The sequence below is a fragment of the Gymnodraco acuticeps genome, unplaced genomic scaffold (genome assembly GCF_902827175.1).
Source record: "Gymnodraco acuticeps unplaced genomic scaffold, fGymAcu1.1, whole genome shotgun sequence".
Classification (NCBI taxonomy): Eukaryota; Metazoa; Chordata; class Actinopteri; order Perciformes; family Bathydraconidae; genus Gymnodraco; species Gymnodraco acuticeps.
In genome coordinates, this window is record NW_022989988.1 from 1 (window position 1) to 26409 (window position 26409).

General features: G+C 46.6%; 1 protein-coding gene and 1 long non-coding RNA gene across 3 annotated transcripts; one reads left to right on the top strand and one right to left on the bottom strand.

Annotated features, from left to right (window-relative positions):
• Nucleotides 1-3657: 3657 nt before the first annotated feature.
• On the bottom strand, nucleotides 3658-12370 carry LOC117544041 (palmitoyltransferase ZDHHC1-like; the record flags this gene model as incomplete). Its single annotated transcript, XM_034212816.1, is given in 4 exon segments — nucleotides 3658-3759; nucleotides 3890-4065; nucleotides 8779-8992; nucleotides 11846-12370. Coding segments are annotated over 3 exon segments (491 nt in total), but the record flags the coding sequence as incomplete, so codon positions are not given.
• A 6664-nt stretch (nucleotides 12371-19034) lies between these two features.
• Nucleotides 19035-19642, top strand: LOC117544040. 2 transcript variants are annotated; one of them, XR_004568638.1, is made up of 3 exons: nucleotides 19035-19097; nucleotides 19227-19295; nucleotides 19383-19642. It is a non-coding gene; the product is annotated as an uncharacterized LOC117544040 (long non-coding RNA). The 2 variants fall into 2 exon arrangements; XR_004568637.1 differs by having other exon boundaries at nucleotides 19043-19097; nucleotides 19227-19300.
• The last annotated feature ends 6767 nt before the right edge of the window (nucleotides 19643-26409 follow it).

Genomic DNA, 26409 nt, shown 5'->3' on the forward strand with positions numbered 1-26409 from the left:
TTCCTGCTCCAGTGTTTATAACAGTAGAAGAAGAACTCACTTGCAGTTCCTGCTCCCCACAGTGTTTATAACAGTAGAAGAATAACTCATTTGTAGTTCCTGCTCCACAGTGTTTATAACAGTAGAAGAAGAACTCACTTGCAGTTCCTGCTCCCCACAGTGTTTATAACAGTAGAATAACTCACTTGTAGTTCCTGCTCCCCACAGTGTTTATAACAGTAGAAGAAGAACTCACTTGTAGTTTCCTGCTCCCCACAACAGTGTTTATAACAGTAGAAGAAGAACTCACTTGTAGTTCCTGCTCCCCACAGTGTTTATAACAGTAGAAGAAGAACTCACTTGTAGTTCCTGCTCCACACAGTGTTTATAACAGTAGAAGAAGAACTCACTTGTAGTTCCTGGTCCCCACACAGTGTTTTATAAACAGTAGAAAGAAGGAACTCACTTGTAGTTCCTGCTCCCACACAGTGTTTATACAGTAGAAGAAGAACTCACTTGTAGTCCTGCCTCCACACAGTGTTTATAACAGTATAAGAAGAACTCACTTGTAGTTCCTGCTCCCCACACAGTGTTTATAACAGTAGAAGAAGAACTCACTTGTAGTTCCTGCTCCACACAGTGTTTATAACAGTAGAAGAAGAACTCACTTGTAGTTCCTGCTCCCCACACAGTGTTTATAACAGTAGAAGAAGAACTCACTTGTAGTTCCTGCTCCCCACACAGTGTTTATAACAGTAGAAGAAGAACTCACTTGTAGTTCCTGCTCCCCCCACAGTGTTTATAACAGTAGAAGAACTCACTTGTAGTTCCTGCTCCACAGTGTTTATAACAGTAGAAGAAGAACTCACTTGTAGTTCCTGCTCCCCACACAGTGTTTATAACAGTATAAGAATAACTCACTTGTAGTTCCTGCTCCCCACAGTGTTTATAACAGTAGAAGAAGAACTCACTTGTAGTTCCTGCTCCCCACACAGTGTTTATAACAGTAGAAGAAGAACTCACTTGTAGTTCCTGCTCCACACAGTGTTTATAACAGTAGAAGAAGAACTCACTTGTAGTTCCTGGTCCCCACACAGTGTTTATAACAGTAGAAGAAGAACTCACTTGTAGTTCCTGCTCCCCACACAGTGTTTATAACAGTAGAAGAAGAACTCACTTGTAGTTCCTGCTCCACACAGTGTTTATAACAGTATAAGAATAACTCACTTGTAGTTCCTGCTCCCCACACAGTGTTTATAACAGTAGAAGAAGAACTCACTTGTAGTTCCTGCTCCACACAGTGTTTATAACAGTAGAAGAAGAACTCACTTGTAGTTCCTGCTCCCCACACAGTGTTTATAACAGTAGAAGAAGAACTCACTTGTAGTTCCTGCCCCCCACAGTGTTTATAACAGTAGAAGAAGAACTCACTTGTAGTTCCTGCTCCACAGTGTTTATAACAGTAGAAGAAGAACTCACTTGTAGTTCCTGCTCCCCACACAGTGTTTATAACAGTAGAAGAAGAACTCACTTGTAGTTCCTGCTCCACACAGTGTTTATAACAGTAGAAGAAGAACTCACTTGTCGTTCCTGCTCCACACAGTATTTATAACAGTAGAAGAAGAACTCACTTGTAGTTCCTGCTCCCCACACAGTGTTTATAACAGTAGAAAAAGAACTCACTTGTAGTTCCTGCTCCCCCACAGTGTATATAACAGTAGAAGAAGAACTCACTTGTAGTTCCTGCTCCCCCACAGTGTTTATAACAGTAGAAGAAGAACTCACTTGTAGTTCCTGCTCCACACAGTGTTTATAACAGTATAAGAATAACTCACTTGTAGTTCCTGCTCCCCCACAGTGTTTATAACAGTAGAAGAAGAACTCACTTGTAGTTCCTGCTCCCCACACAGTATTTATAACAGTAGAAGAAGAACTCACTTGTAGTTCCTGCTCCCCACACAGTGTTTATAACAGTAGAAAAAGAACTCACTTGTAGTTCCTGCTCCCCCACAGTGTTTATAACAGTAGAAGAAGAACTCACTTGTAGTTCCTGCTCCCCACAGTGTTTATAACAGTAGAAGAAGAACTCACTTGTAGTTCCTGCTCCCCACACAGTGTTTATAACAGTAGAAGAAGAACTCACTTGTAGTTCCTGCTCCCCACACAGTGTTTATAACAGTAGAAGAAGAACTCACTTGTAGTTCCCTGCTCCCCACACAGTGTTTATAACAGTAGAAGAAGAACTCACTTGTAGTTCCTGCTCCCCACACAGTGTTTATAACAGTAGAAGAAGAACTCACTTGTAGTTCCTGCTCCCCCACAGTGTTTATAACAGTAGAAGAAGAACTCACTTGTAGTTCCTGCCCCCCACCGTGTTTATAACAGTAGAAGAAGAACTCACTTGTCGTTCCTGCTCCACACAGTGTTTATAACAGTAGAAGAAGAACTCACTTGTAGTTCCTGCTCCCCACACAGTGTTTATAACAGTAGAAGAAGAACTCACTTGTAGTTCCTGCTCCCCACAGTGTTTATAACAGTAGAAGAAGAACTCACTTGTAGTTCCTGCTCCCCACAGTGTTTATAACAGTAGAAGAAGAACTCACTTGTAGTTCCTGCTCCCCACACAGTGTTTATAACAGTAGAAGAAGAACTCACTTGTAGTTCCTGCTCCCCACACAGTGTTTCTAACAGTAGAAGAAGAACTCACTTGTAGTTCCTGCTCCCCACAGTGTTTATAACAGTAGAAGAAGAACTCACTTGTAGTTCCTGCTCCCCACACAGTGTTTAGAACAGTAGAAGAAGAACTCACTTGTAGTTCCTGCTCCCCACACAGTGTTTATAACAGTAGAAGAAGAACTCACTTGTAGTTCCTGCTCCCCACAGTGTTTATAACAGTAGAAGAAGAACTCACTTGTAGTTCCTGCTCCACACAGTGTTTATAACAGTAGAAGAAGAACTCACTTGTAGTTCCTGCTCCCCACACAGTGTTTATAACAGTGGAAGAAGAACTCACTTGTAGTTCCTGCTCCCCACAGTGTTTATAACAGTAGAAGAAGAACTCACTTGTAGTTCCTGCTCCCCACAGTGTTTATAACAGTAGAAGAAGAACTCACTTGTAGTTCCTGCTCCCCCACAGTGTTTATAACAGTAGAAGAAGAACTCACTTGTAGTTCCTGCTCCCCACAGTGTTTATAACAGTAGAAGAAGAACTCACTTGTAGTTCCTGCTCCCCACACAGTGTTATAACAGTAGAAGAAGAACTCACTTGTAGTTCCTGCTCCCCACACAGTGTTTATAACAGTAGAAGAAGAACTCACTTGTAGTTCCTGCTCCCCACACAGTGTTTATAACAGTAGAAGAAGAACTCACTTGTAGTTCCTGCTCCCCACAGTGTTTATAACAGTAGAGGAAGAACTCACTTGTAGTTCCTGCTCCCACACAGTGTTTATAACAGTAAGAAGAAGAACTCACTTGTAGTTCCTGCTCCCCACACAGTGTTTATAACAGTAGAAGAAGAACTCACTTGTAGTTCCTGCTCCCCCACAGTGTTTATAACAGTAGAAGAAGAACTCACTTGTAGTTCCTGCTCCCCACACAGTGTTTATAACAGTAGAAGAAGAACTCACTTGTAGTTCCTGCTCCCCACACAGTGTTTATAACAGTAGAAGAAGAACTCACTTGTAGTTCCTGCTCCCCACACAGTTGTTGAGCCAGCGGCAGTGATGGTCGAAGTTAGAGACGCATTTATTACACGCAGAGCAGTGCTTCGACTTTGCACCCCTGGAAATACAACAAGTACATATTATTATATTACAGTACACGTACTCACAGGTCCACCTGGCACAGGTAGCAGTGGGAGTTCTCAGTATTAAAGTAGTATATAGTAGTAAACAGTAGTACAAGTACTCACACGTCCACCTGGCACAGGTAGCAGTGGGAGTTCTCGATGACGTGCCGGTGTTTGGAGCGGTCGAAGGGGGGGGGGGGCGCCCGGCTGCTCCTCGTCCTCACACTGAGGTCGGCGGGGTCGATGGAGACGGCTGACAGGTGAAGAACCAGGTGAGACAGGAACATGACCCCCGTGCACTGAGACGCTCAGGAAGTATCATTCATATTAAAGTACTAATACACTGAGCAGCTCAGGAAGTACTACCTAATTCATATTAAAGTACTACAGGAAGTACTGTCATGATTTTAGGGGAAGTAGTACGGGAAGACAGTACGAACCAACATTGACCCAGTTGTTTTTGATCTCGACCAGAAGCTTTACGATTTAAAATACATTCTGGAGTGTATTTTTAATGACTGGAGGAGAGCCTCCTCTAGAGGGGCCAGAGAGGCGGCCCTTAAGGAGGCACGCCTGGAGGTTTCCAACAAGCCCTGGCTTAGGAGCTTGTTGCCTGAGTGGCTCAGTGAGTGCCGGCCTCCACCCCTTCCTGGGATCCCGCCTGGCCTGGGGAGGCCTCCAAGAGGCTCCAAAGAGACGCATGGCCAGGATACCGGTCCGGCCCCAGAAGCCATTGTTCCACACCAACCCCCCGCGTCCTGTCGTTGTGTCTCCAGCCCCAGCGTCCTGTCGTTGTGTCTCCAGCCCCAGCGTCCTGTCGTTGGTCCGGCCCATTCCAGCCCCCCGTGACCCGCTTCCAGTCGCTGGTCCGGCCCACGTCAACCCCCCTGTGTCCTGTCGTTGGTCCAGTCCAATCCAACCCCCCCGTGTCCTGTCGTTGGTCTGGCCCACTCCAGCCCCACTTGTCCTGTCGTTGGTCCGGCCCACTCCAACCCCCCGCTTCCTGCCGTCGGTCCGGCCCACTCCAACCCCCCGCTTCCTGCCGTCGGTCCGGCCCACTCCAGCCCCCCCGCTTCCTGCCGTCGGTCCGGCCCACTCCAGCCCCCCGCTTCCTGCCGTCGGTCCGGCCCACTCCAGCCCCCCGCGTCCTGCCGTCGGTCCGGCCCACTCCAGCCCCCCGCGTCCTGCCGTCGGTCCGGCCCACTCCAGCCCCCCGCGTCCTGCCGTCGGTCCGGCCCACTCCAGCCCCCCGCGTCCTGTCGTCGGTCCGGCCCACTCCAACCCCCCGTGTCCTGCCGTCGGTCCGGCCCACTCCAGCTCCCCGCGTCCTGTCGTCGGTCCGGCCCACTCCAACCCCCCGTGTCCTGTCGTTGGTCCGGCCCACTCCAACCCCCCAGTGTCCTGTCGTTGGTCCGGCCCTCTCCAGCCCCCGCGTCCTGTCGTTGGTCCGGCCCTCTCCAGCCCCCGCGTCCTGTCGTTGGTCTGGCCCACTCCAACCCCCCACGTCCTGTCGTTGGTCCGGCCCACTCCAACCCCCCGTGTCCTGTCGTTGGTCCGGCCCACTCCAACCCCCCAGTGTCCTGTCGTTGGTCCGGCCCACTCCAACCCCCCAGTGTCCTGTCGTTGGTCCGGCCCACTCCAACCCCCCGTGTCCTGTCGTTGGTCCGGCCCACTCCAACCCCCCAGTGTCCTGTCGTTGGTCCGGCCCACTCCAACCGCCCCGTGTCCTGTCGTTGGTCCGGCCCTCTCCAACCCCCCGTGTCCTGTCGTTGGTCTGGCCCTCTCCAACCCCCTGTGTCCTGTCGTTGGTCCGGCCCACTCCAACCCCCCGTGTCCTGTCGTTGGTCCGGCCTACTCCAACCCCCCGTGTCCTGTCGTTGGTCCCGCCCACTCCAACCCCCCAGTGTCCTGTCGTTGGTCTGGCCCACTCCAACCCCCTGTGTCCTGTTGTTGGTCTGGCCCTCTCCAACCCCCTGTGTCCTGTCGTTGGTCTGGCCCACTCCAACCCCCTGTGTCCTGTTGTTGGTCTGGCCCTCTCCAACCCCCTGTGTCCTGTCGTTGGTCTGGCCCAGAGCCATGTAATAGAAGAGTTACGACATCTCCGTTCACTCCAATGGACCAGTTTTTTACAGCAATGGCGGATCGTGGAGCCTCTCAATAGTTCCCCGGAAGTTAGCTTGCCGCTAACTTCCGGGGAACTATTGAGAGGATCTGCGGCTAGCAGTCTATGGTTGCAGCATAATAGACCGTTCGTGATGGACTTTTGAACGTAAGAAGACGTTTAAAGATTTATATTGCGGATATTATCAGAACATCTGAATCAAATTAACTCCACGTGTATTAAAGGATGTTAGTGGATTATCCCTTCAATCAGTATATTTAACGTTTACAGATAACAGATTAGGCTAGGATACCGGGTAAAGTTAGCAACACACGTTAACCACGAACAGCCTATTAATCCGTTCTCCTAATGTTATTTCCTCCAACGTTGTGGAATTAGAGAAAAGTGGCTTCTTAACGTGCTTTTATCCGGGGTGGAGGGAGTTAAATATGAGTTAAATATAACATTGGGGCGTGTGATTGTAGTGGGTGGAGGTGGTGAAATGAGGATATCCATCTTGGAGTTCAAGCTAGTATAATATAGTTAACGTTACACAATAATAAGGAAGAGAGCTATTTTTGTGATGTATCGCTATTGATATGGATTTAGAGTGGATATTTGAGACTTCCAAACAGTAAACAAAAACATAATTTATGGGTGAGTGTTTTTAGCAGAGCCATATAATGTCCTTGTGATTCTGTTGATTATTACCTGTCTGTATTATGTTGCAGCTCAGCTGATTTTGGATTGATGGCAAAGAGAGAGGGACTTAAGTGAGAGTGAAAACACAAGGTAAGTTTAAAATATGTCAGCAATTTCCCATCCTATAGGTTGCTAGATGTATCTAACCCTTTCTCCTGTCTCCCTCTCTCAGCACAAGAACCCCAGGGGGATTCAATGGAGCCTGAAGACCTGCAATGAGAACCTCACCACTGAGTCTCAACTCCCAGAGCTTTGCAAGCCTCTCCCTGTTCCTTATTTTGATTAAACAGACATTAAGCTTCCAAATGGTGTGGTCTTCGTTTTGTGAAAAATATGATTACCTCACATATGTTGTTGCTGTTGTTGTCTTTTGTGATAGTTAAATTGCTCCTGCTGACTTGAGCCAGCCATTCTTTCCTCCTCTCTGTGTCAGTGGGGAAACTTTACATTCATACTCCTTTCTCTGAGCGCTTGGAGCATCCTGAGGCAGGACAGCAAACCATGGGGGAGACGATATGCCAGGACAACACGGAGGAAAAGGCACAGACAAACTGCATGATATGCTATTCAATGTTTATTGAATTCCATTTATTTACTGTCAGTTGACAATCATTGATAGGCACCTGCCGGTCTCCTGTCCTTTCTGAAAGTCATAAAGAAGACATTAGTACTTTAGATGACTTATGTCCTCAATTACCAGGGGATTACTGAAACCACCATGAACTAAAGAAATGGTAGAAATGAATCTAATCTGAATTTTGAAGCCTTCCTCCCCTCCCTCTAAATATATCAAACATTAGGAAGTGATGCTCCTGACTACCGTTTAAGAATATAATATTTGTTTTAAACAATTCAAAGCAATAAACAACAGCAACAGGCTCTGTAACCAAGGCAACGTTAGCCAAACATGTATATGTTAACAGGTAAGATAGCTGTTCACACTATGTATATTTTCTGCTATTTTATTTCTATTTGAGATGTTTACATTTCCGATTGTTTAATTCTAGTCTTTTAACTGTTTTATGTACAATGCCTTGTCTTTTGCTGCTGCAAAGCAAACATTTCCCCAATTGGTATCAATAAAGTACTTCTTATTTTATCTTAATCCTCAAATATTATCAAATTTAACTTTTTCAAATATTGATGTAACTACATACACATCGATCTGTTGCAAATCAAAACCTTTATTCACTACTTATTACCAAAAATCGTAATTCTATCTCCGGTAATCATGCATTCAAATGTCCCACCACGAACTTCCGGGGAACTATTGAGTCTCCCTGAACCACGTGACGATCAAGCATTTTGGTCCTCCGCTGTCGTAACGCTTCTCTATATGGCACTGGTCTGGCCCACTCCAACCCCTCGTGTCCTGTCGTTGGTCTGGCCCACTCCAACCCCTCGTGTCCTGTCGTTGGTCTGGCCCACTCCAACCCCTCGTGTCCTGTCGTTGGTCTGGCCCACTCCAACCCCCTGTGTCCTGTTGTTGGTCTGGCCCTCTCCAACCCCCTGTGTCCTGTCGTTGGTCTGGCCCACTCCAACCCCTCGTGTCCTGTTGTTGGTCTGGCCCACTCCAACCCCTCGTGTCCTGTCGTTGGTCTGGCCCACTCCAACCCCCTGTGTCCTGTTGTTGGTCTGGCCCTCTCCAACCCCCTGTGTCCTGTCGTTGGTCTGGCCCACTCCAACCCCTCGTGTCCTGTTGTTGGTCTGGCCCACTCCAACCCCTCGTGTCCTGTCGTTGGTCCGGCCCTCTCCAACCCCCTGTGTTCTGTCGTTGGTCCGTCCCACTCCAACCCCTCGTGTCCTGTCGTTGGTCCGGCCCACTCCAACCCCTCGTGTCCTGTCGTTGGTCCGGCCCTCTCCAACCCCCTGTGTTCTGTCGTTGGTCCGTCCCACTCCAACCCCTCGTGTCCTGTCGTTGGTCCGGCCCTCTCCAACCCCCTGTGTTCTGTCGTTGGTCCATCCCACTCAAGCCCCCCGCGTTCAGTCGTTGGTTTGTGTTGCTTTCAAATTCCCATACCTGCCTACATTGTCTTTTTACTGCTTTTGGGTCTGCACTCTTAAACACTGACAAGTACTACCACTATCCTTCATATTAAAGCACTAATACACTGAGCAGCTCAGGAAGTACTACCTCATTCATATTAAAGTACTATAGGAAGTACTACCTCTATCATATTAAAGTACTAGTACACCGAGTAAAGGATACGATGTACCCAGCGGGGAGCCAGTGGGGGGGCAGCAGAGGGACAAACACCCCCAGCCCGGTGACGGCGAAGAAGCCGAACAGCCCCCAGGCCAGCAGCTGCAGGGGGTGGGGGGGCCAGGACCATCCGTTAGTGCGGGGCGGGGGGCCCTCTATCCGGGGGGGGGGGGCGCCGTCAGGGACCGGTGCCGTCCGGTTCTTACTGCACAAATCCATCCTGCAACACAGTCAATCAATCCATGTTTATTTATATATCCCAATATTACAAATCTTGCATTTGTCTCAGTGGACTTTACAGTTTGTACAGCATATCAATACGACCCCCTCTGTCCTTTAGACCCTCACATCGGACAAGGAAACCCCCAGTTGATTGTAGAGACCCCAAAGTTAATGGGAGAAACCCCCCAGTTAATGGGAGAAACCCCCCAGTTAATGAGAGAAACCCCCCAGTTAATGAGAGAAACCCCCCAGTTAATGAGAAACCCCCAGTTAATGAGAGATACCCCACAGTTAATGAGAAACCCCCAGTTAATGAGAGATACCCCACAGTTAATGTAAGAAACCCCCAAGTTAATGAGAGATACCCCCCAGTTAAAGAGAGACCCCCAGTTAATGAGAGATACCCCCCAGTTAATGAGAGAAACCCCCAGTTAATGAGAGAACCAGTTAATGAGAAACCCCCAGTTAATGAGAGAAACCCCACAGTTAATGAGAAACCCCCAGTTAATGAGAGATACCCCACAGTTAATGAGAGAAACCCCCAAGTTAATGAGAGATACCCCCCAGTTAAAGAGAGACCCCCAGTTAATGAGAGATACCCCCCAGTTAATGAGAGAAACCCCAGTTAATGAGATAACCCCAGTTAATGAGAGAAACCCCCCAGTTAATGAGAGAAACCCCCAGTTAATGGGAGAAACCCCCCAGTTAATGAGAGAAACCCCCAGTTAATGAGAGATACCACCCAGTTAATGAGAGATACCACCCAGTTAATGTGAGAACCCCCAGTTAATGAGAGATACCCCCCAGTTAATGAGAGAAACCCCCCAGTTAATGGGAGAAACCCCCCAGTTAATGAGAGAAACCCCCAGTTAATGAGAGATACCACCCAGTTAATGAGAGATACCACCCAGTTAATGTGAGAACCCCCCAGTTAATGAGAGAAACCCCCAGTTAATGAGAGATACCACCCAGTTAATGTGAGAACCCCCAGTTAATGAGAGAAACCCCCCAGTTAATGAGAGAAACCCCCAGTTAATGAGCGATACCCCCCAGTTAATGAGAGAAACCCCCAGTTAATGAGAGAAAACCCCCAGTTAATGAGAGATACCCCCCAGTTAATGAGAGATACCCCCCCAGTTAATGGGAGAAACCCCCCAGTTAATGTGAGAGTAACCCCCAGTTAATGAGAGATACCCCCCAGTTAATGAGAGAAACCCCCCAGTTAATGAGAGATACCCCCCAGTTAAAGAGAAACCCCCAGTTAATGAGAGATACCCCACAGTTAATGAGAGATACCCCTCAGTCAATGAGAGAAACCCCCAGTTAATGAGAGATACCCCCCAGTTAATGAGAGATACCCCCCAGTGAATGAGAGATACCCCCAAGTTAATGAGAGATACCCCCCAGTTAAAGAGAGACCCCCAGTTAATGAGAGATACCCCTCAGTTAATGAGAGAACCCCCCAGTTAATGAGAAAACCCCAGTTAATGAGAGATACCCCCAGTTAATGAGAGAAACCCCCCAGTTAATGGGAGAAACCCCCCAGTTAATGAGAGAAACCCCCAGTTAATGAGAGATACCACCCAGTTAATGTGAGAACCCCCAGGTAATGAGAGAAACCCCCCAGTTAATGAGAGAAACCCCCAGTTAATGAGCGATACCCCCCAGTTAATGAGAAATACCCCCCAGTTAATGAGAGAAACCCCCAGTTAATGAGAGATACCCCCCAGTTAATGAGAGATACCCCCCAGTAATGAGAGAAACCCCCCAGTTAATGGGAGAAAACCCCCCAGTTAATGAGAGTAACCCCCAGTTAATGAGAGATACCCCCCAGTTAATGAGAGAAGAGAAACCCCCCCAGTTAATGCGAGAAACCCCCAGTTAAAGAGAAACCCCCAGTTAATGAGAGATACCCCACAGTTAATGAGACATACCCCTCAGTCAATGAGAGAAACCCCCAGTTAATGAGAGATACCCCCCAGTTAATGAGAGATACCCCCCAGTTGAATGAGAGATACCCCCCAGTTAATGAGAGAAACCCCCCAGTTAATGAGAGAAACCCCCCAGTTAATGAGAGAAACCCCCAGTTAATGTGAGAACCCACAGTTAATGAGAGAAACCCCCCAGTTAATGAGAGAAACCCCCCAGTTAATGAGAGAAACCCCCAGTTAATGAGAGAAACCCCCAGTTAATGAGAGAAACCCCCCAGTTAATGAGAGAAACACCCCAGTTTAATGAGAGAAACCCCCAGTTAATGAGAGAGAAACCCACAGTTAATGAGAGAAACACCCCCAGTTAATGAGAGAAACCCCCCAGTTAATGAGAGAAACCCAACAGTTAATGAGAGAAACCCCCAGTTAATGAGAGAAACCACCAGTTAATGAGAAAACCCCCAGTAATGAGAGATACCCCCCAGTTAATGAGAAACTCACTCTGTATATTTAGAATAATACAGAGTGAATGGATGATGAAATATGTGATAGTATGTGGGAATGTTTGACCTTTAAACCACCTAATGATTCAGCTAATGAAATGAATCATGGCAGAATAAAGAGATCCTCATCACATGTAGATTACTTTATTATTGAATGCATTTCAGATATATTTGACATGATTTAATGTCAGTGTCTTCTTCCCTATATTCATGTTTATTGACTCTGAAATACTTTGTTTATTTCTGATTTCCTTTGTCTCTAACAATGTTTATTTGATGCACCAAATCAAAGATAGTATTTTAATACATAATGAAATACCTGCAGTCAGTCTTATAACACCGTTTATAATAACACTGTTTATTTAGAACACTGTAAATGAAGCTGTTTTTCTTGTATATTTTTTCTGATTTCCTCACCTGTTCAGCAGCTCCGGATGTTAGCGGGCCTCCGCCTCATTTCTCCCCGAGAAATGGGCCTGATCTGCGGCGTGGATCCCTCCCGCCCCCGGTCCCTGGAGGAGGACCAGGACCGGGACCAGGACCCTCAGCTAGCCGTCCAGAGAACCACAGACCCGGGTCTCACAGTTAACTCACATCCATCCCGCGGTGCCACCAGCTAGCTGGAGGCTACACTGGCTCCTCTCCTCTGATCCTGCGGGGATTCAGAGCCTCTTATCCGGGTGAAAAATATAGAATGTGACGGTTAGGGTGCTAAGCTAGTTTGTGCTAAGCTAATCAGTAGCTTTATTAGACGGAGACCTGTCGATGCTAACTAATGCTAACCCCACAGAACACAGGGGGAGGCTGTGGAGGAACAAGAGGCTTCACTTTTAATATTTAACGCAGGAAATCATGTTAAATATTGTATTAACAGAACGTAGGTTAATGTAGCCTGTTAGCTGTTAGCTGCTGATCTGCGTCTCCAAAAGGTCTGAACGCCGTTTCCATGGTAACGCTGCTGCGCTCTGATTGGTCAGTGACGGTTACTGTGTGAATAAAGCGTGATGATTGGCTCTGTCCAACAGGGGGCGGCAGCGAGACACAGAATAAGAATCCGTTACAGAAGGTAGAGAAAACGAGATATAACTGTTAGATGAAGGGTATGCACACACACATATATATATATATATATATATATATAGCCTATCTATATATCTTGCCTTTATTTATACAGGTATACAATCTCATTGAGACACAAGGTCTCATTTTCAAGAGAGACCTGTCAGTGGTAACACTACCACACAAAGTTACAGACAGACAGGACACTAAACATTACATTACATTACATTACATTGCATTTAACTGACGCTTTTATCCAAAGCGACTTACAATAAGTGCGTTCGTCCAACAAAATACAACTTGAAGAAAACAGAATCATATAAGTACATCAGGTTTCATAGAGCAAAAACATTTCAAGAGCTACTCGACTGGCTTTAGATAAGCCAGTCCTTTATTAGTATACAAGTGCTTCGTTAATAGTTCTATCGCTCTAAGTGGAGTCGAAAGAGATGAGTTTTCAGTTTGCGCCGGAAGATGTGCAAGCTATCTGCTGTCCTGATGTCAATGGGGAGCTCATTCCACCATCCTGGAGCCAGGACAGCAAACCCACGTGTTTCGCCGATGGGAACTTGGGTCCCCCCTCGCAGCGAGGGCGCAGCGAGTCGTTTGGCTGATGCAGAGCGTAGTGCACGCGCTGGGGTGTACGGTTTAACCATGTCCTGGATGTAGGAAGGGCCAGATCCATTCGCAGCATGGTAAGCAAGTACCAGTGTCTTGAAGTGGATTCTAGCAGTTACTGGAAGCCAGTGGAAGGGAGCGGAGGAGCGGAGTGGTGTGGGAACATTTAGGAAGGTTGAAGACCAGACGAGCCGCTGCATTCTGGGTGAGCTGCAGAGGTCGGATGGCACATGCAGGTAGACCAGCCAGGAGGGAGTTGCAGTAGTCTAGGCGTGAGATGACGAGAGCCTGGACCAGAACCTGAGTCGCTTTCTGGGTCAGCTGGGGACGTATCTTCCTGATGTTGTAAAGCGTGTATCTGCAGCAGCGGGTTGTAGCAGCGATGTTTGCAGTGAAGGACAGGTTGTTATCTAGGGTCACACCCAGATTCCTTGCAGTCTGAGTCGGGGAAACAACTGAGGTGCCGATGTTGATTGTCAGGTCAAGAGTTGGACAATCTTTTCCCGGGAGGAAGAGCAGCTCAGTCTTGTCAAGGTTGAGCTTGAGGTGGTGATCAGACATCCACTGAGAGATGTCAGCTAGACAAGCAGAGATGCGTGCGACGACCTGGGTCTCTGAGCGGGGAAAGGACAGAATTAATTGGGTGTCGTCAGCGTAGCAGTGGTAAGAAAAACCATGCGGGCTAATGACTGATCCGAGCGAGTTTGTGTACAGGGAGAAGAGGAGGGGACCAAACACAGAGGCAACACTAAAATGCAACATCGTAAAAAAAGTAGTCATTGAAATCCATATAAAGTAGATATAGCAGGTGCAAACACCCACAGATGATTTCTCCAGCTTTTTTTAAATTAGTTTAAAATCCTTGATGGATGGGTATCAAACTGGTCAGCTTAAGTTCCTGCTGAAGTGCCAGGCCCACCCAGTTGACTCATTGGCCCACCCTGAGAAAGCTGTTTTATCCTCTGAACCGAACTCATTTACGGTAAAAACTGGTTGTTGGTTCCGGCGCGCGCCATAGTAACGTGAGAGAGGCAGAGAGCTGCCTACAAATGATGGCTCAAAGTTCACTAATGAAGCCAGACTCCAAGAAGAGCCCCCACTGCCCTCATCCAGCAGCGATCCAGGGCCAGGCTGTCCGAAGCAGGTGTGGGCCTACCCGCTGGTCTGTCTGCAATTGATGAACAGCCTTCACAGCCACAATTCAAGAAGTTCCCTTACACTCTAAATCATGGGAAAGCAAGGTGCTTCTCATCGAGTTGGTATGGAGATTTTCCCTGGGTTGAATACAGCACAATAGGGACGCGCTTTTCTGCAAAATGTGCAGACATTTCCCCAGCCCAGGAGCTGAAAGTGCATTTACGATGGATATGTAGACGCAGCACAGCGTAACTCGTTAGCGAGGACCACTGCAAGTCCATGAGCAGGGTTGAATGCTACAACCTATTGTTGCTGTTACCTAGTGCAATAAAAGAGTTGCCTAACGATTGTAAATAACCCAGTTTGTGTTCTGTAAAACTGAAAAAGATATTACATTGTTCTTGTTACTTTAGTTGCAGTTGTAAATATGTCTTAAATGTAATTTAGGTTAACTTCCTGTGTTATTTAGATGCTTTTATTTTGAAGGCGAGTTTACGCTGTTGACAGGAAGTTGTTGTTGCTACAGATGTAGCAGCTTATTTAGGACAGTTTGAAACGCGAGGGCCGTGGTCGGCCCGTGATCGGCCCGTGATCGGCCCGTGATCGGCTCGTGATCTGCCCGCGATAAGAGACAGCCTCCAGTCTGACTTGAGACCGCCCCTGTGATAAATACATTTAATTATTGTGAAGCCAGCTGCAATGGATCATTGATCCACCAGGGGGTGCAGTGGGGTTCCACACTGGAGCTCATGTGAAATGAACTTCGATAGGCTCCAATATGGTCTAGCTGCGGCCGCGGACAGTACACGACACTACGCGACACTACACGACACGCCCACCTGACACGACACTACGGTGGCTGAGAAGGGTCTAGCTGCGGCCGCGAAAGTTGTACTTCCAAATATGGTCAGAAGAGAGCACGCCCAACACGTGAGACGCTGACGCAAGAATATTTAAGGAGACATGGAGGTTTACAGACAACAAACATTATGGCGCACCGAGTACAGGTAATTAACGTATTGTGGTTTTAGATATAATTACATACTATTTAGGTTCTCGTTTGTTTGTCGATGTGGCTGTTTAGCGCAGTGTAATTGTGTTTATTTTGCTGATTTGTATTTTAAATATTAAATGTAAAGGAATGGAATACATATATTGTGAAGTAAAAACTTCTTTGCAGCAATGTTGAGCCAATCATGAAATGAGTGAAACTGGATTCGCCTGTCAATACACTGATATTTATTGAGAGCCTGAGCGGCCGGAGAGTTCACAGCATATTACAGTTCCCTGCAAGATACCAGCCAACTCTGCCCCAAAAGCGCCAAGCACCCATCTATACATGGAGAAGAGGAGGGCCCTAAAACACGCGGGTTTTCCTTTAATGCATGCCAGATGTCGAGACAAAGACTCGTTGCATTGTAAACCCACATGAGCCAAGCTTCTCCCCCACAAGACATCAGATGACCTCTTGACCTGTGTCTTCCTGAGAAGCTATGGATCACATTACAGGCAGGAATACACTTCAACCATATTAAACAGATTCCCGAGGACAAGTCACTAAACTCTATATACTTTAACAAGACCAAAATATTCCTTTACATATATAATATATATATATATATATATATCTTAGCTCTTAGCTTGACATGCTCGACGTTCAGTTAGCATATATGCTAACTGAACATGCTCGTTCAGTTAGCATGTCAAGCTAAGATATATATATGTAAGAATCTGATTTTGTGTAAGTTTTAAATATTAATTGAAGGTGTCTTTCACATTTGAATGTTTTTTATTTAAAACATGTATTAGCTGCTATACTGTAGACATGTACATATGTGTAATTATATTATTATTTTTAAATGTGGTTTAAAGTTAAATGATAGTTATTGGTAGAGCCAAGTAACCCAGGTGGATGCAATCAGGAGGTAATTAGGACAGAGCCTCTGTTTTTAGATGGGGTTTGTGGCCATGCTGCAGGCCTGACATTTAAACTAGCTGAAGGGCTTTCTGTTCGAACCACAGTGACATCTAGAGGTTGTTTTGTGCATAACATATCAACCAAAGAGTAGAGCTGGCTGAATCAGATGGAGTTAAACTTTTTTTTTCTTTTTTCAACAAGATATCAAGACACAAAATGTGCTCTACTAAATGGTGGCGCTGGCAGTTAAAGGGTTACATTCTGAAAGTGAGGAACGGTAAGAATCTCAGCTACAACACTGACTAAAGCCTTTCCATCTCCAGTATGCCTACATGACAAGCATTTTTATAATATACAGTAAACATATCTTTGACTTATTGCAAAATTCTAAAATAAAATTCACCCCTGCTGTCATTCTGGCTTTCACTGTTCAAATGAGATGTCAACCATCAAAATGGGATAAGGGGTTCCAAGGGGTTCTCAAACACATTATGTTTTTACGTTATTCATTTATTTGCCTAATAGTTGCTTAAAATGCTACAATAACATTTGCAATTCGTTTTTAATCTGCCATGTACGGCCTCTCAGCCACCGTAGTGTCGTGTCAGGTGGGCGTGTCGTGTAGTGTCGTGGACTGTCCGCGGCCGCTGTCACTACCCGATCTGCAGTGCGCATGTGCGAGATGGTCCGCCATATTGGAGAACTCCGGACGGGAACCCAAGAAGGACACTTGACACGCAGTGGCTTTTGGCAAAGCTCAAAAGGAAAACTCGAGAGAGAGAGAGAGAGAGATGAGTTATTGTTGTTACAACGTGACTTCACTATTATTTAACAACTCTTTTTATTGGGTTCTTTTATTTGGGGTTAAGCACATTGTCAGAATAAGTGAGGAATGGATTTAACTTCTGTTAGACAGCTATAGCCATACATTTTTGCATACATTCACAGTAAATATGTATTCAGTATGATAGCTGTCTAACAGAAGTTAAATCCATTTCTCACTTATTCTGACAATGTGCTTTACCCCAAATAAAAGAACCCCATAAAAAGAGTCACGTGAAGCGACGTCCGTTTGTGATGACGCCGCACAGCTGATCGTCTGACAGCAGGCTTGTTTGAGACGCGTTGCGGCTCGCCTCGAAAGTAGACGAGAATAGCCGATCGCAGCCGGGGGAGGTCTCAAAAAGCTCGCCTGAAGTCGGACAGCTCGGAGTCGGCTTCTTCTTCTTCGCCTTCTCATTGGTGATAAAACCCACCAATGAGCGCTCAGCTCGAGATACCAGCGAGTCGTTTCCCATCAAGCATTTCGCTTCCGCAGCCCGTGGAGAGGAACTGCGCCGCCGCGCCGCGCCTCGCTCTCAAGTCTGCGGCGTCTTTATCCCGCGAGATTTCAAGGTCTCATGTAGGCGAGCCTCCAGAGCAAGTCGGACAAAATGATTAACCATCATGCAACGCACTAGCAAGACGTTGATCGCAACTGCGCAGGTCTGCGTCGGTCTCAAACAAGCCTAATGACACAGCGTACTGTATGGACTGTATGGGCTAGTTGCACAAGATGGCGTCTATCAATTTCCGGTTCATTGAGTGTGCGGTTGTAAACTTCCGGTCTACAGTAGAGCGGTAGAGGGAAGAGCGATAGATAGCGTATAGATAGCAATAGATAGCGAGAGAGATAGCGTATAGGTATTATATAGGCACTATTTTACACTCGATGTCTCCAAGACCTACATCAGTGATGTACATCGGCTGGTACAATCGGCAGGCTCAGCCCCGAGGAGCAAAAGAGGAAAGGGGTTCAAGATGTAGCTACATCAGCTACGTCGACAATTATGAAGGTAAGTGACAAACAAAGCTGTAGTGGCTAACTTTGACAACTTGACAGTCTTGATACAGTGTAAAGCGTTTTAATGATGTACTATTACGTTTTTTTGGATAACATGAATGATATCCAATTCCCCACAGTTTCAAACAAAGATCTACCTTCAGGGAGAGTGAGCGTCAGGGCTAGCTGTTGCAGGTCCATGAGAAAGCATGAAAAGCCTCACGATCTCAGAGTAGGGAGGAAAATAAAAAGTGTTCATTGGTTCAAAGCCTCAATCAGGTTCATGTTCTGGGGTTTTGATGTGGCTCGAGTAGGTAACCTGTGATTTAGGATTCAAATAAGCCCAGCTAGCTGACGTGTTGCAACAGATTACATAGTGACAATACATTAGCTCAACTGGTAGCTATCTATGTCTGTGTAGCATGAAGGGGCTACAGATTTATTTTCGTTTTGTAACCCTCTCGTGTAAAATGATAAATACATTAGCTAAACCCAAACTTAGCTTTCATCAAAGATTCTTAATGAGAGGTTGAACACGTCTCTGCTTTCATGGAAACCCCAGAAACGGGTTGTGACGGCTGCTGTTCTTTACTGAATGGTTCTTTACTGAGTGGTTAGTATAATCCATGTAGGGTCCATTTGTGTTGGCCAGTGTTAGGTAAGTGCTGGTTTGTACCCTACATCTATGTTAAGCTGTTCAACGTTCTACTGACACTATTTTATGTAGTTATAATATAAGGTAATACATTGAGAGAGTATTCCAGAGAGTATTACAGTATTCCAAACAGCAGAACTTCTGTGTATGTGATGTGACTGACAACCTGACATGGTTTAGCCTTTTCCCACACCTACTACTACTGATCAGCCTGCTCTCAGCTCTCTCATTTGTCTGTGTTGTATTGAAGCAGTGTCCTAAATGTAAAATGACTGACATTTTGTTTTAAGAACTGCTCACCTGTAGAGATTGCAGTGGCAACGTGTTCCTGTGTAGCTGGAACAGCACTCTGCAACCACAATGTTGCACTGCTGTTCCAGAGCGCACACTACTGGCTGCTGTCCCCCCTGTCCTCAGCCGCACTGAAACAGAGCAGCGATGGCACAAGCCAAGAACCATGGTAAGTACAGTATGTGTTCACAACCAATCCACGGTTTAATGAGTATTTCCTTTGTGCCAAGAGCTGATTTAGTATGTTGCATCAACGACCTTTTCAATTCATTTGACAATTCTTTTGTGTAACGAATAGGGTGTGAAACCAGGCAGAGTGAGTGACATGGTGTTCACTAAGTCAAAGCAGTTTACAGTTGCTGACGGTGTAAGGTCATATCTATTAACTTTGTGATTGTTGTCTGAGTGTAACATTGTTCTTAAAGTCCTAATTATCATATAAACATGTTCAAAGGAGTACACGTTACAAGGCCGTGCGGGGGGAGCTGCCAGACCCAGATGTCCTCAAAGTCAGCGAGGCATACAAGGACTTCTCAGCAGACATCACACCACGAAAACAGAACGAATGGCTCACTACTCAACTCAACGACTAACACTCTTTCAGAGGAAATGTTGGAAACACATTATATATATTGTTTACATGTACTTTCTGGATATTGTACATCTGTTACATAAACTAGCATTACTTAAATATGCAGAGACTAATTGAAATGTTTAAATATGTATTTTCCCCCCGATATAACATCAACCTATGTTTTGTAAAAGTTTATTAAATGAATCTGTAAAATATTATCATATTGTGGATTTATTAAATTATGTATTTTCCTTTGTTATTTGTGTGTGTGTTTGTTTTGAGGATATAATTCATTAGTACCTAAACATAGTATGGTATAACTGCTTTTTGCAATGAAATACACAATTGGTTTGGGAGCAAGAAATCTTTTAATCGTTGTTGCTCAGGCTTGCCAAAATGAATGGAAACTTATCTCCCGATTATAACATTGTGTAACTTGCTGCTGTTAAATACCGTCAAACGATGTGCTTTATGTGCAATATATACTTTATAGTCCAGTGCTGGAATTGGGCCGGTACTCACCGGTACGCAGTACCGGCACTTCTGATTCTGACCCATGGAGTACCGGCACTTCTTGCTCAGTACCGGCATGCTGGCGGTACTCCGGTACTCATGCACCGTGCCAGTACTCAATACTCTCCCGCCGTTCTTATTATACATCCATATATATATATACAGCCGCCCGGTACTCAGTAGATGCGTCATGAGGTGCCGAACGGACATTCTCATCGCTCTAACCGCTGGAGTTTCACAGCGGCTGTCAGCTGTTTACTCCTGTCATTCAAACAGAACGTGCTGGAGAGGGGGCGGGGCTTATCTTCTCCATGTAAATACTGTGGTGGAAACGACTATGTCAAAATTAACCTATTTGACCGTGATTTAATAGTAATACACGTTTCAAAATAATAATAATAATAATAATGCCGAAGTAACAACATACTGAAAACTGTTAGTAAAACCATGTTTTAATGCTTTACAATGTACATACCTAGATGCACGTGTGTTGTGTTTATGCAGTGCAACTCCCACCCAGTGGGTGGCTATGTAGAGTGATAGAGCAGATCAGGCACGCCCCCGAGAGAAGGAAAGCAAGTCACGTCACAAATTAGCATTTCTAAAATGTTAGCGTGGATTAATAAAAGTGCAAAAAGACAGCGGTTGTCGCCGGAAGAAACTTCAAATACAGAGAATGCTGTGCCTGTGTTGGAAATTGTGTCTGATGGGGAGCTTTCTTTGGTTGATCCTCCTGCTCCAAGTTCTAGTGCATTAGCATTAGCACTAGCTCCGCCGCCTCCTCCAGAGCCTCTAACGTTAGCTGCTGCTGGCTCAACTGCCACCACCAACACCGGGCAAAGCGATGCACCTGACTGCTGGACAACGGACAAGGTGCAATATTTTTGCAAGACCAATGCATGGCTCCTTCTTAAAGATAAGAAGCTAGGATGTCGGATATGCAGAGATGTCAAATCTTTGGGAATACACACTGGACAAGGACTGAAACTGTCAACTGAATGGGGTGAGTGTGCAGTGTCTCATTTCGGTGTTGACAAGGGCAAACAACAAGCTAGCCTGAGAAAAAAAATCAAAGAACATAAAGAATCACAAGCCCATGTAAAAGCTGCTGACATCCTTACATCTGCTTCACGTGAAACTATTCAACATCAAGTGCAGTCTATGCATAAGTCTGAATTAGACACCACTATCAGAGTTTTTCGAACGGCATATAAAATTGGCAAACATAGCCGGCCATTCACAGACATGCCAATTGATTTGAATGTACAGAAACTGAATGGGCTGAACGTGGGCAGGGTTTTGCACTTCAATAAAACCTGTGGCGAAATCATCGACCACATAGCTCATGAGCTGAAGAAAAAAATGGCAAAAGACATTACAGAAAACCAAAGAAAACTCTGTGTTTTGGTCGATGAATCTACCACTATTAGTGGTAAAACGGTGCTTGTTGTGTGTCTACGCTCAGCATTAGCTGATGCTGAGCCCGAAACGTTTTTTTGGGAGCTGATCGAGTTGGATGGAACAACGGCTGATGACATCACAAAGGCGTTAATGGAGTGTCTTGGAAGAGATTTTAACGAGGACTTTTTAGGTCAGTGTTTCGTTTCTTTTGCATGTGATGGGGCTTCAGTCATGCTAGGAAAGAGAACAGGCGTTGCTACCCAGTTGTGTAGTAAATTCCCAAGCCCGTTTGTGTGGCACTGCTCCAATCATCGTCTAGAGCTGGCAGTTGGGGATGTGGTCAAGGAGGTCTCAGGGCTCAATCATTTCCAGATCTTTTTTGACAAACTCTATTCCTTGTTCCATGCCTCCCCCAAAAATCAGAGGCAGTTAGCGCAGTGTGCGCAAGCAGTCGGACAGCGTCTCCTGGTGATAGGGCGTGTTTTGTCCATCCGCTGGGTGGCTTCAAGTGAAAGGAGCGTCAGAGCAGTCTGGGAAAACTACCGAGTGCTTCATGATCACTTCACAAATGCTGCAAACGACACGAGCAGGGATTCCAGAGACAGAGCAAAGTACAAGGGCCTGGATGATGTGCTCACATCTGCAACGTTTGTCAGCAATCTGGGACTGATGTACGATGCGCTCACAGAGCTCAGCGACCTCTCTCGGCAACTCCAAAAAAGAGAGATGACACTGCCTACAGCAGATAGGCTCTTAACTCGAGAAATACGAGTTTTTGAATCCATGGTCACCATGCCTGGCCCACACATGACTACAGTTCATACAGCTCTAGCTGAGAAGTCCTTCAAGGGTGTTGCCCTGCGTGAGAATGGCAGGCTTGTACAGATTCATGCAGGTCAGTTTTTCCGCTGTATGGTAGAGAATCTGAGACACAGAATGACTTCCACAACCTCCTCTCATGTCAGCACAAGAGAAATCCCATTACATGGCCGGGAGGCCCGGGACAATCAGCTAATCCAGGACATGAAAGTTATCCATCCTGGAAGTTGGCCTGAAGAGGAGTTAGACGTACAGTATGGGGACGTAGAGGTGCTACGTTTGTGCGAAGTGCTGAAAGTGGACAGAAGAGAGACTGTTCAGGGCTTTCGCAAATACAAGGAAACCAGGGCACCCCGTACACCTGCTGCCATGGAGCCTCTACTGAAAGCAGTCCGAACCATCGCTGTCTCCACTAGTGAGTGTGAGCGGGCATTCAGCTGCATGAACGATATCCTTACTGCAAAAAGGAATGCTCTCTCTGTCAGCCGACTGTCCAGCCTGGTTTTCATTAAATGTAATGGACCATCACTAGGACAGTTCAATCCGGAACAGTATGTGAGGTCCTGGCTGGCAAAGGGAAGGAGAAGTGCTGATGAAAGAGCCTGTCCAGCTCCAGCCCCTGATACTGATGTCCCCAAGGCCTTCTGGAGCCTTTTCTAACAATGTGAAGTATATTGCAAAGCAGCTCACCCAGTGAGAAGACTTTTGGCATAATGTGCCGATTTGTACAGATCCTGGAGATAGAAGGACTTCAGACCAACCAGGGAGTTATCTGATCAGCTTGGTGTTCAATGTAACTCTTTACCATGGCTCAGACTTTGTTACTTGCAGTTACAGTTTCTCATTTTAGATTGTGCAAATTTTGCATTTGTTTTGACATGTTCTTTGTTCATGCTCTTTATCATTTTTCTGAGTTGGAAAGTTAGATTGCATCATAGTTTACTTTATACATATTTGTATTCTTCAGTGGTGAAGTATATTGCAAAGCAGCTCAGCCATGTGAGAAGACTTTTGGCACTTTTTCGTTTTTCGTTTTCTGAGTTGGAAAGTTAGATTGCATTCAAAATGTACAGAAATACTTAATTTTGTTAAAGCTTTTTATAAAAAATGCTTCTGACCAGAGCTTTGTTTCCTTGTCATTAATGTTGAACACCACCAGAGGGGCTCTCACCTGAAAGGTCTCTGCTTCATGTGTCTTCAGCAGAAGATCTAGACTTTGATTGCTATATTTTCAGTTAATATTGACCTTACTGAGCTTTAGCCATATCCGCTGCCTATCATAACAAATGTTAAGTACAGTGAACCTTTCTAAAATATACAGTAGTAAAGAGACAAACCCACCAGCATTATAGTAGCCAAATTCTTGTTTGTGGGCTGTATATATAAAATTGACTTGAAAAAGTTGCTGATTTTAGAGTACTGGCACCTTTTTCATTCCAATTCAAGCACTGCTTTATACATATGCCATCTTTAATAACTGTAATATATACCGGGCTGCTAAATCCTAAGAACTGCTACAGGATTTGATTTGTAGATTTGATTTTTTTTTTATCTGTATTTTTGAAAATTATGTAACTTTTTATCTTTTTTTTAGCATATTGTTTATTATATTATAACTTAGTACTTTTTAACGCATGTAAGATATTCAACACTAAGCTGTCTGTGGCTCTTTCCTGCTGTAACGCTGCACATGTCCCCTCTGTGGGACTAATAAAGGTATTCTGATTCTGATAACGGGACGAATTTGTCCAAAGGGGCACACAGCAATGTAGTGCCGACTTTCTTACACGCTGGAAGGCCAATCGCTTTTCTGTACCCCGAAATCCGCTCATTCTTGCTCTCGGTGTGTCATAACAAACTGTCAAAACTCTGTACTCAAACCGGAAGTACTCGGCCGCACACCCAGCCGCCGGAAGTTGATAGACGCCATCTTGTGCACAGAGCCTATTGAGACAGCGTGGAGAGACTTTGGGAGAAACCTCAGCGTGACGGATGTCCTGTCTGTGGGTTTGGCTGGAGAGGACTGAGGTGGCAAGGTCTTTCTCTGGAAGGAGGACCAGGCCTGATGGAGGAGGATCAGGCCTGAGGGAGAAGGACGTGGCCTGATGGAGGAGGACCAGGCCTGATGGAGGAGGAGCAGGCCTGATGAAGGAGGACGTGGCCTGATGGAGGAGGATCAGGCCTGATGGAGGAGGACGTGCCCTGATGGAGGATGACATGGCCTGATGGAGGAGGAGCAGGCCTGATGGAGGAGGACCAGGCCTGATGGAGGAGGACCAGGCCTGATGGAGGAGGAGCAGGCCTGATGGAGGAGGACGTGCCCTGATGGAGGATAACATGGCCTGATGGAGGAGGAGCAGGCCTGATGGAGGAGGACCAGGCCTGATGGAGGAGGAGCAGGCCTGATGGAGGAGGACCAGGCCTGATGGAGGAGGACGTGGCCTGATGGAGGAGGACGTGGCCTGATGGAGGAGGACCAGGCCTGATGGAGGAGGACCAGGCCTGATGGGGGAGGACCAGGCCTGATGGAGGAGGACGTGGCCTGATGGAGGGAGACCAGCCCTGATGGAGGAGGACCAGGCCTGAGGAGGGAGACCAGCCCTGATGGAGGAGGACCAGGCCTGATGGAGGAGGACCAGGCCTGATGGAGGAGGACGTGGCCTGATGGAGGAGGACCAGGCCTGAGGAGGGAGACCAGCCCTGATGGAGGAGGACCAGGCCTGATGGAGGAGGACCAGGCCTGATGGAGGAGGGACCAGGCCCTGATGGAGGAGGACGTGGCCTGATGGAGGAGGAGCAGGCCTGATGGAGGAGGAGCAGGCCTGATGGAGGAGGAGCAGGCCTGATGGAGGAGGACGTGGCCTGATGGAGGAGGAGCAGGCCTGATGGAGGAGGAGCAGGCCTGATGGAGGAGGACGTGGCCTGATGGAGGAGGAGCAGGCCTGATGGAGGAGGAGCAGGCCTGATGGAGGAGGACGTGGCCTGATGGAGGAGGAGCAGGCCTGATGGAGGAGGAGCAGGCCTGATGGAGGAGGAGCAGGCCTGATGGAGGAGGACGTGGCCTGATGGAGGAGGAGCAGGCCTGATGGAGGAGGAGCAGGCCTGATGGAGGAGGACGTGGCCTGATGGAGGAGGAGCAGGCCTGATGGAGGAGGAGCAGGCCTGATGGAGGAGGAGCAGGCCTGATGGAGGAGGAGCAGGCCTGATGGAGGAGGACGTGGCCTGATGGAGGAGGAGCAGGCCTGATGGAGGAGGACGTGGCCTGATGGAGGAGGAGCAGGCCTGATGGAGGAGGAGCAGGCCTGATGGAGGAGGAGCAGGCCTGATGGAGGAGGACGTGGCCTGATGGAGGAGGAGCAGGCCTGATGGAGGAGGAGCAGGCCTGATGGAGGAGGAGCAGGCCTGATGGAGGAGGACGTGGACACTATTCAGTGTGCAGATCTTTGTGTTCACAATAACAGAGTAGTTTCTTAGTGAATGTCTTGTATTGGTCTTTAATCTGAAATCAGCTTTTCCTTTTCTTCTTGCCCCTCGGAGAAAACGGTGAGGCAGTCGTGTCCTTCAGGTGTGTCCTTTCCTAACAGAAATTACAAGGAACATCAAACATATGACATTATTGCAGAGTAACGGCCCGTCCACACACAGGCATGAAAAAAATCTTTCAAAGCTTCACCCATTCACTTGAATGGGGTGACGTAGAAGATTGTTAATCTTCGCCGAATTGCATTGTGGGGAGCGGAGCATGGCTTTGCAAGCATCGTGAGCATCAAAAGTTGAGCAATGTTCAACTTTTGATGCTCCCGATGCTTTCGAAGCTGGCACCAGCCAATCAAATCCCGTTTATGCCAATCCCGCCAGTACAAGCGCTAGCCAATCAAACCGCGTGTATGCAGATACCGCAGGTCTTTTCCATATGTCATAAAATGGAGGATAAATTAATTATCGCTGTAGGAAATGTCCCGGTCCTTCACGACTGCTCTCTGTAGTGTTCACCTACCGGGACCTAAACCGGAGGAACCAGGCATGGAGGGACGTGGCAGAGACAGTTGGTGAAACTGGTAGGTTTTCACCTGTTTGGGGAGTTTATATCCAGTTTACTTCGTTTTAACATTGAATGGACAGCTAGCAATGTAGCATAACATATAATATATATATTAGTATAATAATAATATAT